Below are 17,582 nucleotides of genomic sequence, written 5' to 3' on the forward strand. Positions count from 1 at the left end.
GTGTGGTGTTATTTCTGAGGCCTCTGTTCTGTTCCATTGGTCTATATATCTGTTTTGGTACAAGTACCATGCTGTTTCAGTTACTGTAGCCTTGTAGTATAGTTTGAAGTCAGGTAGTGTGATGCCTCCAGGTTTGTTCTTTTTGCTTGGGATTGTCTTGACTATGTGGGCTCCTTTTTGGTTCCATATGAAATTTAAAGTAGTTTTTTCCAATTCTGTGAAGAAAGTCATTGGTAGCTTGACGGGCATAGCACTGAATCTATAAATTACCTTGGGCAGTGTGGCCATTTTCATGATATTGATTTCTCCTATTCATGAGCATGGAATGTTTTTCCCTTTGTGTCCTCTCTTATTTCCTTGAGCAGTGGTTTCTTGTTATCCTTGAAGAGGTCCTTCACATCCCCTGTAAGTTGGATTCCTAGGTATTTTATTCTCTTTGTAGCAATTGTGAATGAGAGTTCATTCATGATTTGGCTCTCTGTTTGTCTGTTATTGGTGTGTAGGGATGCTTCTGATTTTTGCACATTGATTTTGTATCCTGAGACTTTGCTGAAGTTGCTTATCAGCTTAAGGAGATTTTGGGCTGAGATGATGGAGTTTTCTAAATATACAATCATGTCATCTGCAAACAGACAATTTGACTTCCTCTTTTCCTAACTGAGTACGCTTTATTTCTTTCCCTTACCGGATTGTCCTAGTCAGAACTTCCAATACTATGTTGAAGAGGAGTGTTCAGAGAGGGAATCCTTGTCTTGTGCTGGTTTCCAAAGGGAATGCTTACAGTTTTTGGTCATTCAGTATAATATTGGCTGTGGGTTTGTCATAGATCGCTCTTATTTGGAGATACATTCCAACAATGCTAGTTTACTGAGAGTTTTTTGCATGAAGAGCTGTTGAATTTTGTTGAGGGCCTTTTCTGCATCTGTTGAGATAATCATGTGGTTTTTGTCATTGGTTCTGTTTGTGATGAATTATGTTTGATTTGTGTATGTTGAACCAGCCTTGCATCGCAGGGATGAAGCTGACTTGATTGTAGTGGATTAGCTTTTTGATGTGCTGCTGGATTCGGTTTGCCAGTATTTTATTGAGGATTTTTGTATCGATGTTCATCAGGGATATTGGCCTGAATTTTTCTTTTTTTGGTTGTGTCTCTGCCAGGTTTTGGTATCAGGATGATGCCGGCCTCATAAAATGTGTTAGGGAAGATTCCCTCTTTTTCTATTGTTTTGAATAGTTTCAGAAGGAATAGTACCCGCTCCTCTTTGTACCTCTGGTAGAATTCAGTTGTGAATCTGTCTGGCCCTGGACTTTTTTTGGTTGGTAGGCTATTAATTACTGCCTTAATTTCAGAACTTGTTATTGGTCTATTCAGGGATTCGACTTCTTCCTGGTTTAGACTTGGGAGAGTATTTGTGTCTCAGAATTTATCCATTTCTTGTAGATTTTCTAGTTTATTTGCATAGAGGTGTTTATAGTATTCTCTGATGTTAGTTTGTATATTTCTGTGGGATTAGTGTGATATCCCCTTTATCATTTTTTATTGTGTCTATTTGATTCTTCTCTCTTCTTTATTAGTCTGACTAGTGGTCTATCTATTTTGTTGATCTTCTGGATTCATTTTTTTTGAAGGGATTTTCATGTCTCTATCTCTGTCAGTTCTGCTCTGATATTAGTTATTTCTTGTCCCTGCTAACTTTTCAATTTGTTCACTCTTGCTTCTCTAGTTCTTTCAATTGTGATGTTAGGGTGTCGATTTTAGATCTTTGCTGCTTTCTCTTGTGGGCATTTAGTGCTACAAATTTCCCTCTAGACCAGGCATGGTGGCTCACGCTGGTAATCCCAGCACTTTGAGAGGCCAAGGCGGGCAGATCACGAGGTCAGGAGATCGAGCCCATCTTGGCTAACACAGTGAAACCCTGTCTCTGCTAAAAATACAAAAAAATGAGCTGGGTGTGGTGGCAGGCACCTGTGGTCCCAGCTACTCAGGAGGCTGAGGCAGGAAAATGGCGTGAACCTGGGAGGCAGAGCTTGCAGTATGAGCTGAGATTGCACCACTGAACTCCAGCCTGGGGGCAACACAGCAAGACTCTGTCTCAAAAAAAAAAAAAAAAAAAAAAATTCCCTCTAAACACTGCCTTAAATGAGTCCCAGAGATTCTGGTACGTTGTCTTTGTTCTCTCTGGTTTCAAGGAACATCTTTATTCCTGCCTTAATTTCATCATTTACCTGGTAGTCATTCGGGAGCAGGTTGTCCAGTTTCCATGTAGTTATACAGCGCAGTTTTGAGTGAGTTTTTTTCTTTTTGTTTTTGAGACAGAGTTTTGCTTTGGTTGCCCAGGCTCTGTCTCTTATACACATCTTAATCTCAGCTCACTGCAACCTCTGCCTCCCAGGTTCCAGGGATTCTCCCACCTTAGCCTCCCGAGTGACTGGAATTGCAGCTATGTGCCGCCATGTCCGGCTAAGTTTGTATACTTTTTTTGGTAGAGACGGGGTTTCTCCATGTTGGTCAGGCTTGTCTTGAATTCCTGACCTCAGGTGATTCACCTGCCCCGGCCTGAGCCACTGTGCTCAGCCATTGAGTGAGTTTCTTAATCCTGAGTGTTCTAATTTAATTGCACTGTGGTTGGAGAGACTGTTATGATTTCCATCCTTTTGCATTTGCTAAGGAGTGTTTTACGTCCAATTATGTGGTTAATTTTAGAGTAAGTATAATGAGGTGCTGAGAACAATGCATATTCTATTGATTTGGGGTGGAGAGTTCTGTAGATGTCTATTAGGTCTGCTTGGTCCAGAGCTGAGTTCAGGTCCTGAATGTCCTAGTTAATTTTCTGTCTCATTGATCTAATATTGACAGTGGAGTGTTAGACTCCCACACAACAATATGGGAGATTTTAAGTCTCTTTGTAGGTCTCTAAGAACTTGCTTTACGAATCTGGGTGCTCCTGTATTGGGTGCACATATATTTAGGAGAGTTAGTTCTTGTTGATCCCTTTGCCATTATGTAATGACCTTCTTTGTCTCTTTTGATCTTTGTTGGTTTAAAGTCTGTTTTATCGGAGACTAGGATTGCAACCACTGCTTTTATTTTTGCTTTCCATTTGCTTGGTTAATATTCCTCCATCCCTTTATTTTGAGCCTATGTGTGTCTTTGCATGTGAGATGCATCTCCTGAAAACAGCACACTGATGGGTCTTGACTCTTAATTCAATTTGCCAGTCTGTGTCTTTTAATTGGGGGCATTTAGCCCATTTACATTTAAGGTTAATATTGTCATGTGTGAATACGATCCTATCATTATGATTCTAGCTGGTTATTTTGCCTGTTAGTTGATGCAGTTTCTTCATCGTGTTGATGGTCTTTACAATTTGGCATGTTTTTGCAGTGGCTGGTACTGGTGGTTCCTTTCCATGTTTAGTGCTTCCTTCAGGAGCTCTTGTAAGGCAGGCCTGGTGGTGACAATCTCTCAGCATTTGCTTGTCTGTAAAGGATTTTATTTATCCTTTGCTTATGAAACTTAGTTCTCTAGATACGAAAATCTGGTTGAAAATTCTTTTCTTTAAGAATGTTGTATATTGGCCCCCACTCTCTTCTGGCTTGTAGGGTTTCTGCTGAGAGATTCACTGTTAGTCTGATGGGCTTCCCTTTGTGTGTAACCCAACCTTTCTCTCTGGCTGCCCTTAACATTTTTTCCTTCATTTCAATGTTGGTGAATCTGATGATTTTGTGTCTTGGGGTTGCTGTTCTCGAGCAGTATCTTTGTCATGTTCTCTGTATTTCCTGAATTTGAATGTTGGCCTGTCTTGCTAGGTTGGGGAAGTTCTCCTGGATAATATCCTGAAGAGTGTTTTCCAACTTGGTTCCATTCTCCCTGTCTCTTTAGGTACACTAATGAAATTTAAATTTGGTCTTTTCACATAGTCCCATACTTGGACACTTTGTTCATTCTTTTTCATTATCTTTTCTCTGATCTTGTCGTCTTGCTTTATTTCATTAAGTTGATCTTTAATCTCTGATATCCTTTCCTCCATTTGATCAATTCAGCTATTGATACTTGTGTATGCTTCACGAAGTTCTCGTGCTGTGGTTTTCAGTTTCATCAGGTCATTTACATTCTTCTCTACGCTGGTTATTCTAGTGAGCAATTCCTCTAACCTTTTTTCAGGGTTCTCAGCTTCCTTGCATTGGGTTAGAACACGCTCCTTTAGCTCGGAGGAATTTGTTATTACCCACCTTCTGAAGCCTACCTCTGTCAATTCGTCAAACTCATTCTCTGTCCAGTTTTATTCCCTTGCTGGGGAGGAGTTGTGATCCTTTGGAGGAGAAGAGGCGCTCTGGTCTTTGGAATTTTCAGCCTTTTTGCGCTGGTTTCTTCCCATCTTTGTGGATTTATCTATATTTGGTCTTTGATGGTGGTAACCTTCAGATGGAGTTTTGGTGTGGACGTCCTTTTTGTTGCTGTTGATGCTATTGCTTTCTGTTTGTTAGTTTTCCTTCTAACAGGACTCTCTGCTGCAGGTCTGCTGGAGTTTGCTGGAGGTCCACTCCAGACCCTATTTGCCTGGGTATCACCAGCGGAGGCTACAGAACAGCAAAGATTGCTGCCTGTTCCTTTCTTTGGAAGCTTCATCACAGAGGAGCACCCACCAGATGCCAGCCAGAGCTCTCCTGTATGAGGCGTCTGTTGGCCTCTACTAGGAGGTTTCTCCCAGTCAGGATACATGAGGGTCAGGGACCCACTTGAGGAGGCAGTCTGACCCTTAGCAGAACTTGAATGCTGTGCTGGGAGATCCACTGCTCTCTTCAGAGCCACCAGGCATGGAGGTTTAAGTCTGCAGAAGCTGCACCCAAAGCCGCCCTTTCCCCCAGGTGCTCTGTCCCAGTGAGATGGGGGTTTTATCTATAAGCCCCTGACTGGGCTGCTGCCTTTTTTTCAGAGATGCCCTGCCCAGAGAGGAGGCATCTAGAGAGGCAGTCTGGCCACAGTGGCCTTGCTGAGCTGCGGTGGGCTTGCCCAGTTTGAACTTCCCAGAGGATTTGCTACACTGTGAGGGTAACACTGCCTACTCAAGCCTCACCAAGCTCGAGCGTTTCAGGTCGACCTCAGACCGCTGTGCTGGCAGCAAGAAGTTCAAGCCAGTGGATCTTAGCTTGCTGGGCTCCTCAGGGGTGGGACCCTCCGAGCCAGACCACTTGGCTCCCTGGCTTTAGCCCCTTTTCCAGGAGAGCAAACGGTTCTGTCTCGCTGGCTTTCCAGGTGCCACTGGGGTATGGAAAAAAATAAAAAACAAAAACCAAAAACAACAACAACAACAAAAAACTCCTGCAGCTAGATTGGTGTCTGCCCAGTTTTGTGCTTGAAACCCAGGGCCCTGGTGGCGTAGGCGTTGGAGCGAACCTCCTGGTCTGCAGGTTGCAAAGACCGTGGGAAAAGAGCAGTATCTGGGCCAGAGTGCACCGTTTCTCACAGCACAGTTCCTTGCAGCTTCCCTTGGGTAGGGGAGAGAATTCCCCGACCCCTTGCGCTTCCTGGGTGAGGTGACGCCCCACCCTGCTTCAGCTCGCCCTCCACGGGCTGCACCCACTGTCCAACCAGTCCCAGTGAGATGAACCGGGTACCTCAGTTGGAAATGCAGAAATCACCCGCCTTCTGCATCAAACTTGCTGGGAGCTGCAGACCAGAACTGTTCCTATTCAGCCATCTTGCCAGTGAGTCCCCACCAGGCTAATTAAAAAAAAATTTTTTTGTAGAGATGGAGTCTCACTGTGTTACATAAGTTGGTCTCAAACTCCTGGACTCAAGCAATCCTCCTGCCCCAGTCTTCGAGAGTGCTGGGATCACAGGTGTCAGCCTCCACATCTGGCCCTCTGATTTTATTTTGTTATCCTTTTGATGTTCATGGATCTGTAGTAATGCTTTTTCTTTCATTTCTAGTATTAGTAAATTATGTCATCTCTCTTTTTTTTCTTAGCTTGGTTAGCGGCTTATCAATTTTATTGATCTTTTCAAAACACTGGCTTTTGATTATGTTATTTTTCTCTATTTCCTATTTTCAATTTTATTAATTTCTGCTCTAATTTTTATTCTATTCCTGTGCTTACTTTGGGTCTAACCGCCTCCTAAGGTGGAAATCTAAATGATTGGTTTTAGATCATTCTTTTCTAATACAGGCATTGAATACTAGAATTTTTTCCAGGTACTACTTTTGCTGCATCTCACAAATTTACATATATTGTATTGTTATTTTCATTCCGTTTAAATATTTTTAAATTTCTTTTGAGACTTCTTTGTAGATCCGTGTGTTATTAGAAGTGCATTGCTTAATCTCCACGTGTTTTGGGATTTTCCAACTCTTTCTGTTACTGATTTCTAGTTTAACTCCGTTGTGGAATTGAGAGTGTGTACATTGTGTGACTCTATTCTTTTTATTCTTTTACATTTGTTAAGGTGTGTTTCGTAGTCCAGAGTGTAGCTTGGGAAGCATGTGTGTTCTGCTGTAGCTGGATGAAGTAGGGTGTTAGGTGTTCATTATAGCTAGGTAACCAGGGGTGCTGTTGAGGTCAGCTATGTCCTTCCTGATTTTCTGCCGGCTGGATCTGTCGGTTACTGGTAGACAGGTGCTGAGCTCTCTAACCGTCACAGTGGATTTCTTTCTTTGTAGTTCTGCTGTTTTTGTGTCACTTGATACTGTTTTTGGGCACAGGTACGTTGAGCACTGTCACACCTTTGTGGAGAACTGGCCTCTTTATCATGTCACGTCCTTCTGTGTCCCGGAGGAGACTCCTTGTCTGAAGGGTGCCCTGTTTGGTGTTGATGCAGTACCTGCAGCTTTCTTTGGATTGGTGTCAGCACGGTATGCACTGCTCCACGGTGCCACTTATAATCCGTGTCTTCTTATTTAAAGCGCTTTTCTAGTCGACAGCATGTTGTTGGGTCTCTTTTTTAAAAAATCCTGTGCTCAAGTGATCCTCTCACCTTGGCCTCCCAAAGTGCTGGGATCACAGGTGCGAGCCACCATACCCGGCCTCCCCCCTTTTAAATACAGAAGTGCTATTGATGGAATGGTAAGGTGTGAGGGGAGGGGAAGCTTTCTCTTATCCTATGATTGGGTCTCAGTCTTTCAGTGAGCCTGTGCCCTGAGGTCTGATCTTCATAAATCCTTCTCAGTCCCTCCTCCCCACCCCTGCCTTAGGATGGCTAGAGGGGGCTTCCCCTAGATACGTCAGACTCTGGCAAACCCTAAGTCTGTTTGTTAGGCTTTGGTAGGATTCTTTCACTGGAGGGCCTTTTGTCAGGTGAACAGATGCTCTGGGCATATTTCAGAATGGCTACTTTCTCCCCACCTGCTGGAAACACAAGGGCGTTTTTCTCTGATCTACACCCTGAGAACCTAGGGGGGTTTCTGGGGGTAAAGCTCACAAAGTGTGAGGGGCATCCTAACACTGGGCCCCCTAGAGTTTTCAGTCCTCAGGTTTGTCCATGTTGAGCTTCTGGGTTTGTCAGCTGCAGGTCAGGCTTCCCCAGCCCAGCACGGGCCCTCACGGAGGCATCTGTACCTGGGCATCTGCTCAGTGGGTTGTGAGTCTCTGTGTCGGCCTCTGCCATTCTGGGGGAGCTGTTTGCCTGTGACATTCATTCTGATAAGAATCTACAAAGAATTGCTGATTTTCAGCTTGCTCCACTTTTTCTTGTTGTGAGGATAGAATGCTTTATGAGAAACCAGAAATTCTCATGCACTGGTCCCTTGGTTTTTAATTAAAAGGTTCTATAAATTATCTTGTTATAATTTCAAATGAATTCCATATTAATTTATTTGTACTTTTACTGACTTCTGGGAAAATGTTTGACCACATGAGGATGAAGGTATCAAGTTTCAAATGAAAGGCCAAGTAAATTAAAATATTTATTGAAGGGCTATGGCATTAAAAAAGAAAACTATATAAAGCTTCACATTTGCTGGTTATAAGCGTATCATGAAAAGAAATACCGTAAAGGAAAGACAGGAAAACCAATGCATGAAACACAGTCCTGATGTGCACTGGGGGAAGGTCATCCTCAGGAGCTGCACTGTGCCCTTGGGGAGACGGGAGAGCACTACTCAGAGTGTCCAGGCAAGGAGTGCACAGAAAGAAGGCGCAGAGACATAAGGCAGCAGGACTTCACCGATGGGAGTGAGACTAGCTGGTCACAGGCAAGAGAAAAAGTGCAGCTGATCAAGGAGGTGGAAGGCAGGGAGCAATTGCTCAGAGTGGTAACGTGTGGTCCCCCTCCCCGGCCAGGTCCCCCTCCCCGGTCTGGTCCCCCTCCCCAGACTGGTCCCCCTCCCCGGTCTGGTCCACCTCCCGGACTGGTCACCTCCCCGGCCCGGTCCCGCTTCCTGGACTGGTCCACCTCTCGGACTGGTCACTTCCCTGGACCAGTCACTTCCCCGGATTGGTCCACCTCTCCAGCCCGGTCCACCGCCCCTGCCTGGTCCGCCTCCCCGACTGATCACCTCCCCGACTGGTCACCTCCTTGGCCTGGTCCACTTCCCCGACTGGTCCACCTCCCCAGGCTGGTCCACCTTCTCTAACCAGTCTACCTCCCGCACTGGTTTACCTCCCGCGCCGGTCTACCTCCTGGAGTGGTCCCCTCCCTGGACTGGTCCCCTCCCCGGACTGGTCCACCTCCCTGGATGGACTGGCTCGCACTGCTTCCTGGCAGCTGCAGGCTCAGTGGAACCCACTTGTCCTCCTGGAGTTTCGTCACCACGTCCACATCCCACTGTCTCACTGGAGCCTGGATCTGTGAGGTCCAGGGAGCTAATGTGCGTCTCTTTTCAATGCAACTCAAAAGAGCGTAAAACAACCGTTAACTAAATACTGTAGGATTTATTAATTAAAAACTCATTTAATCTATACCATTTTTGCATACATATTAAATCTGTAGCCTTAATAAATGTCCATTACTTCTTAAAATATAGAGAAATTGAGGGTATTTCAACAATGAAATATATAATGGAGGAAGAGTGTAATTTCTTTTCGGATAAAACTCTTTGGTCTATATAATTTTTCTGAGATTAAAATAACACGAGAATTCACTCCAATAAAAAAGTAAACATTACTTTTCTCAAAAAATTTAATTGCAGAACTATTTACAGGAGGTGAACAGCGATACAGGAGTCAAATGGAGGCATCATCACAGAGGGTTATGGCGGAAACGGTGCGCATTTCTTACAGTCAGATGAGTGAAAAAAAGTCATGGGAAAAAAGAACACAAATAAAGCAATCCTTAAATGCCTTAAAGGAATGACCAACATTCTGATAAGTTACTAAGAAGAAGTAAGAAATTGTTGCGGTGATGAATAGCATATTGCACATTCAGATTAGGTATCCTGCATGCTACTAAATAGAATTTATCAAAAGAACCATAAAAGCATGAGAAAGAGAATTACATAAAATAGTTTAATTCCAGTGAATGACTTTGTACAGATGCTGAATATTTGGCACTCTGTTCATCCTCACACTCGATATGATTTCATATTTATATTTATATATATATATATTTATATACTTCTTTAAAACTTTAACTAAACAGCTAGTTTCCTGGTTCTAACATTCCTTGAATTTCTATAGGAGGCATTTAATGTAGTCCTTAGGCCACACCTGGGTATTTTGGTCTGTAGTATGGAAGGTCAGGGATGAGTTGTGTCTCTGCAGGGAGGACCTGTCCTGTCCGAGAGTGAAGTGGCTCACCGTTCGGAAGGAAGCATTCAAAAGGAGACTAGGTCTCACTGCTCGTAAGGGGAAGCTTTGTTGAGTTCAGCAAACCCGTTAGAAAGTGGAGTGAGGGGGACATTCATGCTGAGCCCTTTGAAAGTGATATGATTGTATTATTCAAATGAGTGGGGCTGGGGCATGGTAGTGTTTTGGGGGTAAATCAGAGAATGGGTGAGTGGCTTCCATAAGGTACCACGATCAAGCTGGGAGCATCCTTTGTCGTACTGGCAGACCCAAACCAACACACTCTCTAGGGAGACCATGGTCTACTTGAAAGAGATAAATTTGAACTTAAATTTGTCCAAGAAACCTGGTGTCAATCTTTTCATTCATTATCACCTCTCCTCCGTTGAGTAGGTGAAAGCTTGGATGCCCAAGGCTTTCAGGTTCTGAATAAGCACCAATGAAAAGAGTTACATAAAATCTAAGAAAGTAGGGAGGTAAATCTCTGTCACCTTGGTGTGTGTATGTACAAAATCTGTTAAAAAGTAGTTTGATAGTAGGTAACGAACATTTCCTCTGCAAAGAAGTCATCTGTTAAGTGTTTACATTGAAACTTGAAATAATTTATTTTAACACTGGATAAAAACGCCAGAGTTAGGACAGCAATTCATAAAATTGTGGACATTTTTCAATGTGGCAAGGATGAAAGATGGTTATTTCCCAGAGCTTTCCCATGGACCACCTCTGCCTTCTCTGAAGTGTGAAATAGAGGAATTAATTAGAGGGGTGGGCTTCTCAAACCCTTCTGTGGTTTGAGTCACTGTGTCTGATTTCATTCCTGCTGTTTCCCTACCCATGCAATTTTCTGCTTCCTAATTTTTTTTTTCCTTTATCACTTTAATGTTTAGTGTATCTCCTCATTTCATCTAAGAGGCAACTGAGCTTAAGTAATGGTGAAAACGTGGCCTAATTCTGGTTGATGCTGGGTTCTTGTTCTTGGAAGCATCTAGAAACAGTTGAAATGAAAGCCAGAAGCTAAGGAGAATGGCCCTTATAGTTATTTCTCCATTTCCAAACCTTCCCAAAGACAGTCTCGTGGCCTTTGCCTCTGGTGGTCCCTGATTATCTGAGATGTTTACAGCCAGCCTGGATTTTGGCAGCATCCCTTGCAGAGCTGGGAGGGCAGCCTTCCAGAAGAGGCCAGGGACTAACCTTAGCAAGAACTCACACTTTCACCACCTGTTCCCAGGAGCTCGAAGGACTTTAGAGCCAATATATCATTAATCCTCACAATGTATCCTCAAGGGAGACGGGGACAGGAACTATAATCCCCTTTCCAGAGGAAAAAACTGAGATGAGTTGCTGGCTGAGGATGAATAAAAGTCAGGTTGCCTGACTAACGGCCTAGAGATTCCTAGCAATATCTCCTTTATTTCCAGAACATTCTGCTGCTACTCTGCGCTGGGGAACATTCAGCCGAATGCATAGAACAAGCCCTTTCCTTTAGCACTTTGTTTATGGCCAACAAGGAATTGCAACTCCCAACTAATAGCAACAAGATGGGGCACCCGCAAGGGAAGCCGTGGCTCTGATCTGACCCCCCGTGGTGTGTGTTACGGCTGACACGGTGCTGAATGAAGCACATTGCGTTGCCCCAGTCCACAGGGTTACGGATCCTACTCAGAAAGGGGTCATCTTTTTCATCTCTTAAGCTCATGGTTTTCTCTTTTATTTTCAAGTTTTGGAACCTTGTATTCAACCCATGCCTACAGAGAAGTGTAAACAGACATGCAGATCAAAACAAGACAACCCTCGCACATTCCCAGGGGCTGTCGTCCGAAAACTGCTGTTTTAAACCAGCCTGTTAAATTTGCAGTTAGAAAAAAAATGAAGTTCAGGCTTGACAAGAAGAGGGCTGGGAAGTGAGCACACAAGAACCATGGGGAGTTTGGTTATTTCGGCCCGTGTTGGAGGAGCTTGTTTCTATGCTCAAAGGTGGGGCGATTCCAGGGCCAAAGGAAGTATCCAGGGGCCCTCCCCGAACCAGTGCTGTTTTGGGCAACGCTTTTACGTCCGTACCCCTGCACACACTCTTACACATTTCCTGCTGCCTCTCCCAGGTTCGTGGGGGGCCCTGCTGGTGACTGGGGTACCCAGGCTGACTTGGCCACGGCACATGGGCCTCCTGTCTGCTGAAACACCCCAGGGAACCTGCCAGAATTCCAAGCAAGGCTGACTGATGAAACGCAGCTGAAACACGAGCTGCGTCTCCCAGGAGGTCCCCTGGCCCCTTAGTGCTCAGGACCACAGGATGGCTTGACTTGATGGAGGTCCTGCCGATAGAAAAGGCCCTCCTGAGGAAGACTCAGACCCACCTCCCCAACTCCCTACTCGCCCCCAAAAGGTTTGGCCCAAACCAGAGAGCGGTCCCTAATACAGCTCATTCTATGGTCATCACAGGCGCTCCAAACACAGGCCTGCAGTATCCCTTCACTTTCCTGTGGAATTCCATCCTGAACTGGGGTAGCGATGCTTACAAGGATCTCACGAAAACAGAGATGAGCGAATTTACAGATGCAGGGCCTTCTAATGAAAGGGGTGGAAACAGTGGCTGCTTAATATGGCATTGAAAAGGCAAGAATCAAGACAGGGAAGACAAGGACATACGCTCCAAGAGAAATAATCAGAACCTATGCACGTGTGTGCTCTGCCACTGTGTCTTCTAATCATAAACCTGGCCACTGTCATAAGAAGCAGCAGGGAGAAATTCCCTCTACTTAGCAGGTCACTGATTTTGTAGCCTTTTTTTTTTAAAAAAAAAAAAAAAAAACCAGATAACCTTACATGTAATTTATATTTTTATCTAACCATTTACCTTTCAATTACGTGCTCGAAGTTTTTAGAATTGATTTGGTGTTGAAAACATTTCCTTTTAAACAAAACTAATTTTTTGGTATCATAAACAGTTCAATTTTTTATATACCATTCTAAGATGGTGATATAAATTTGCTGAGAAAAGTATGGTAAAAATTGTCATTGAGAACAGCTAGTTTTACTTCAAACACAATAACACGTGAAGATGCATGAGACGCATCACAAGAAAAGCACCCTGGGTAACAAGCAGCATTCTCCTTTCCTGGGCTAAATGCGAGGTCCTGTTTATCATACTTGTGTTTTATTAACTACAGCCTTCAACAGAGCAGGATCAACTTGTCGGCTATATGGAAAGTGTCTGGGTTTCACCCGTCATTGGCTGTATCATTAGAGAATGTGGGTATGGGGTTAGAGCGAACATCACACTCTCGGATGATGTTCCTAGAACAGCACAATAATTTTCAGCCATGTTCTCCAATGGATGTTTACTCTTTTCTTAAAATTATATTTTAAATGACGAAATGGTCACACGTGAGCTCCATGGTATGTATCTGCTAGAAGTGGCTGAAATAAGCTAGCTCGAGTAACTAACACAAGTATCATAAACAGTTTTATTTTTCTTGACATGTACAATACATAAACATGGCTTATCTTCTGCGTTTCATGGTAGAATGTCACCTGCATGAGAACTGAGTATATTGCACTTGATTATGTAACATGGACAGGTAACATTCCATCAGGTCTAGCAGCAGGTATCCGTTCTACCATTAAATCATCTTCTTTGGAACATGGCGGACCGAGCAGGGCGTGTCCACATTCACCACGTCGAGTCACCAACCCCTGTGCAATGTAGTGGTAGGTTGATCTGCTCACCTAGGGATGGTTTAGGCCAAGACTTTTGGGGATTGAAAAATAATGAGTCTACACAACGTAAGAAATCAACCTACATCCAGTGAACATTTTAAGCAGGGATCGTAGAATCTGGGATCTGAGACGAATAATTATTGTCTACTTTAACAGTTTGTTTTTATACATGTTTGTATCTGCTCAAGGAAATGAGTGAAACATATCAGCTGCCAGTAGATAGACCAACGTGAGGAGGTGGCGGGCCTGTATCCACATTACATTTCCTTTCACTCGGAGTGCACACTGACTTTGCTTTTCTGTGGTTATTTCTAAACAGCAGAGTTCATCTGAAATCATACAGCATTTTTAAAGTCTAAAATGCCAATACTCGCAAATACATTTGTTTTAACATAATAGAGTGGATATAGGAAGAAGCATCATTACTGTACACTACTCAAAATTTAGGTATTTAGGTAGAAAAATGCTTTGAACACCCTGGGGAAATAGGATTCATTTATAGAAGAATATTTCAGGGATTTTTCTTTTTTTTTTTTTTGCATTTTTCAAGGAGATACATTCGTACTGATTTTTGCTTCCAAATATATTTTAAGGCTGTTTGGTAAAATATATACCAGATACGAGGCTCAATTTACAGGGTTTTGTTGTTACAGGGAATTCTTAACTACTCAGCTTTAAAAAAGTAAAACTTCGAAGCTAAACATGCTTTAGTATCAGCTCTGCTCCCAATGGTCCCATGCTCCGTGGGATGTGGCGAATGAGGCAGGGAGACCCCGCGGCTCTGGAGGGCGCTCTGCCGGACAGCTGCGCCTCGAACGCCCTGCCAGCCACGGGCTGCGGAGGGGCCGGGGACGCTGTAAAGTGCAAATCAAGGTGAAGAAACAAAGTGCTACGGGGTCGTCCTCGAAAGCGGTTCTGCCTGTGGCTAAGTACATGGTACTCCTTAAGCCGGGAAGGAAGACCAGGTACTGGGGTGGAAACATCTTACATCGCAGTCCTGCTTTTACTCTGAGTAATAACGAGGACTGTGAAACTGGAACCCAGTGGGAAAGTCTGATAGGCTTTTCCTGCGAAGACTGGTCTGAACTGTGAACAAGTCGTGTTGGAACAACGGTCGTGGTAGCTGAATTTAATGATACACACGGAGAGCCTATTAGTCGTTCCTACTTTCCTCTGGCACCGACCACAGAGTCATGAACACTAATTTTTTTTTTTTTTGAATTCCACAGCTGGAAATCACAATATGTGACCTCTTTTTCCCTTCAGGTCTAACACAGGCAAGGAATATATTCTTGACTTAAGCAATACTGCATAGGACAAAATAATTCTGGAAAAATACAAATGTAAACTACATTTCTTCTTTACCATTTAAACTGAGATATACTTACCACTCACATTCATATTTCTGAAACTTTTTACAACATCACAATTGTCATTTTAAACAAGCAAACTTTTTGTGTTTTTTTTTTTCGTGGTTTTTTTTTTTTAAGGATACCCTGGAAAGTCAGCTGATAGAACAATTTGAGAATATATATACATACATTAAAAAAATCACATGTAGCGTAAATGGTGAAACTTAAAGAAAATACTGGGTGTCATATTTTAAGTTACAAAGAAATAAAAAATACAATAACTATTTCATAGAAGTAAGGACATTGTTTCCCCTTTATGCTCCCAGCCCTCCGTAAGACTCTCTCTGCCTGTGACTTCCTCGTGGGAACACTCGGCTTATCTTTTCAATGTGTAGATGCTGTGCTGGGTATTTTAGTGGGTTCAGATTTGTCATCCCCTGGGATGCTGGAGAACTGTATGGTGGGGAGTTTGGTGGCTGGAGAGAGAACTTTCCCTCACAGTAAGCTGGACACAAGGAGCCTAATGTTTTCTACCTGTGACAAACAGGAGCAGGAGAGCGGAGCGGGTGGACGGGCTGCCTGCGCTCAGGGAGCAAAAGCTTGGGTGTGCGAGGGGAGTGGGCCTTTCTTCCTGCACTTCAGGTTGTAGCACCTTCCTCTTGGGTGTCTAATGCCTCTAGGGGGTGGTGAGATGCACCCATTTATAGTTATTTGTTATTCTTACCTCTAATTATCACACAATTTATAAAAATAGAAATAACAAAATGTAAGCTGGGTTCCAGCTCCAGAGGCATTTCTCGCCGTCCTCTGAGAACACGGAGAAGTCAGGTCTCACCACGCCTGTCCCTCAGAGCCGAGTGTGAGCCAGGCCACCAGTTTAAAAAACAAAAAACAACAAAAGTCGTCCTCGCCACGAGCTCCGTGGACTCTGAGGCCACTGACCGCATTCCACTGTGTTCACGGTACAAGGAGCATAAGAGCAAGGGCGTGTTCAGTGGAAGAAATGAGACAGAAACCACCAGGGAGGCAACAAACTGTACAAGCGTTTTGTGAAAAAGCAGAAACAACCAAGGGGAAGGTGGCCGGCCTCCGTCCTCAGAGCCGGGTCTGGGCCTCGGGGATGTAGATCTCGATGCTGTCCGCGCGCTCGGTGGCAGAATTCTGCCGAAAGGACGCCGCTCGCTTGGCGGCCATGAGTCGTCTCCGGGCTTCCTGACGTTGTCTGTCGGGCAGGTCCAGGGATTTTTCTCTTGTGATGGGAAATTTCCCTTTGGGGGGCTTCTTTGGTATTGGAGGTGGGACCTTTCTTTCTTCCTGAAAAGCATCACAAGTCAACATTGGCAGGTGGTCGGAGGTGGGTCCTTAACAGCTCAGTGGCCCTGGGGTCTGGCCCACACCCTTCCCGACCGCAACCCCCGTGGCAGCATCCTTCATTCCCTTCCCACGTTTCCCCTGGTCCCTGACTCCCAGGCCACAGGCTTGCCTTCTGCACAGTATGTAATTTTAGAAGCTCCCTCACACTCTGAATTCAAAGGGGGCAGAGGCGTTGGGGGCAGGGTTCACAAATCAGGAAATACATTCTGCAGATTCGCGCCTTGCGACTCTGGAGTCACTGAGTTATTCTGACATTGTTGCCTGATTCCTGCACTTCCGGAAGCCCTGTGTCATCTCCTCTGAGCATCGGCCGATACCTGCGTCGCCAAGCTCGGCACTGCGAGGGTTTTGGACACCATTGCTGGACATCCCTGTTAAACACTGCAGGGATTTCCACAGACTCTGGGATTCCAAGTGTGCTCATGAAAACCATCTTACATGGGTGGGTGTGTGGGGAAACACTGGCCGAATTCTCTTATTGGCCTCAAATCCCACTGACAGGGATGATATTTATAAAACCACTATTCACTGGCTTGCTTTGTAAAAAGATGCAAATAAGTATTCCTGACCCTTAGCTCAGATTCTCAGATAAGTCACGCTAAAATATGTGTATGCCTTTTTAGAAGGATAAATCTCACAATTACGCAACAAATGCAAAAAGTAAAGCTTGCACTTGGCCCCGCAAAAGGTCTGTGTCCACAACTGTGCATTCACATCGTTCCTGAAGACAGCGGGGCCTGCCCCGTCTCCCCTTCTGGACGGAGCCATGACGGGGACTCTGTAGCCAGCTGTTTCCTTCCCAGGAAAGGGTGCGTGGCAGAAGGCGTCAGAACCCCTTTGCTAAGTCGGTATCTAATTTTGGGGGAGAAAGGCACGAAAACCCCACTCGTGTCTTTTTCTCTTCAGCCTCTGAAACATTCCACAGGGAGCCCAGAGGTGCTTGGAGATCGGGGAAGACAGGCAGTAGTGTGAGTGCGGAGGAGGCCTGTGGCACGGAGGCTGCTTTGGTGTCTGGAACTTTCTTCCCTCGGCTTATTTTACATGACCTAGGCCGGGAGCAATGACTCTTACCTGACTTCTCGGCATCCATCTAAAACACCGGGGCGATGGGTTCACTGAAACCTTCAGCTACTTTAACAAGTGATTCCTGGTTTCAGCACATGGTAACTGTCCTCATAGTTCAGGGGACGCCAAGAGGAGAGGAAAGAAGAGGGTCCCTTTCCTCCTTTGGTGTCCCCTGAACTGTGAGCCTGTGAGGCGCACACATCAGTATTTACTGTGGGGTTCCCCGTTCAAAGGAGCTTCTAAGCCTGCGGGTGTGGCTCTGTAGGAGTGTCCAGCAGATGCCGTGCAGGGCCCACCCCAGGAAAATTTTTTTTTTTTTTTTTTTTTTTTGAGACGGAGTCTTGCTCTGTC

The 17,582-nt window shown here is 44.6% G+C and overlaps 1 protein-coding gene across 2 annotated transcripts in view; it reads right to left on the minus strand.

The window, feature by feature from the left end:
* Positions 1 to 9,100: 9,100 nt before the first annotated feature.
* The window catches only part of DLGAP2 (discs, large (Drosophila) homolog-associated protein 2), a 231,379-nt gene continuing 222,897 nt past the window's right edge, over positions 9,101 to 17,582 (minus strand). For both annotated transcript variants that reach the window (XM_011968600.1, XM_011968599.1), the window contains one exon: positions 9,101 to 16,106. In XM_011968600.1, the coding sequence (XP_011823990.1) occupies positions 15,888 to 16,106 (219 nt within the window). In that variant the 3' untranslated portion in view covers positions 9,101 to 15,887. The remainder of the gene's footprint in view (positions 16,107 to 17,582) is intronic.

This window comes from Mandrillus leucophaeus, unplaced genomic scaffold, assembly GCF_000951045.1.
Source record: "Mandrillus leucophaeus isolate KB7577 unplaced genomic scaffold, Mleu.le_1.0 Scaffold85, whole genome shotgun sequence".
NCBI lineage: Eukaryota > Metazoa > Chordata > Mammalia > Primates > Cercopithecidae > Mandrillus > Mandrillus leucophaeus.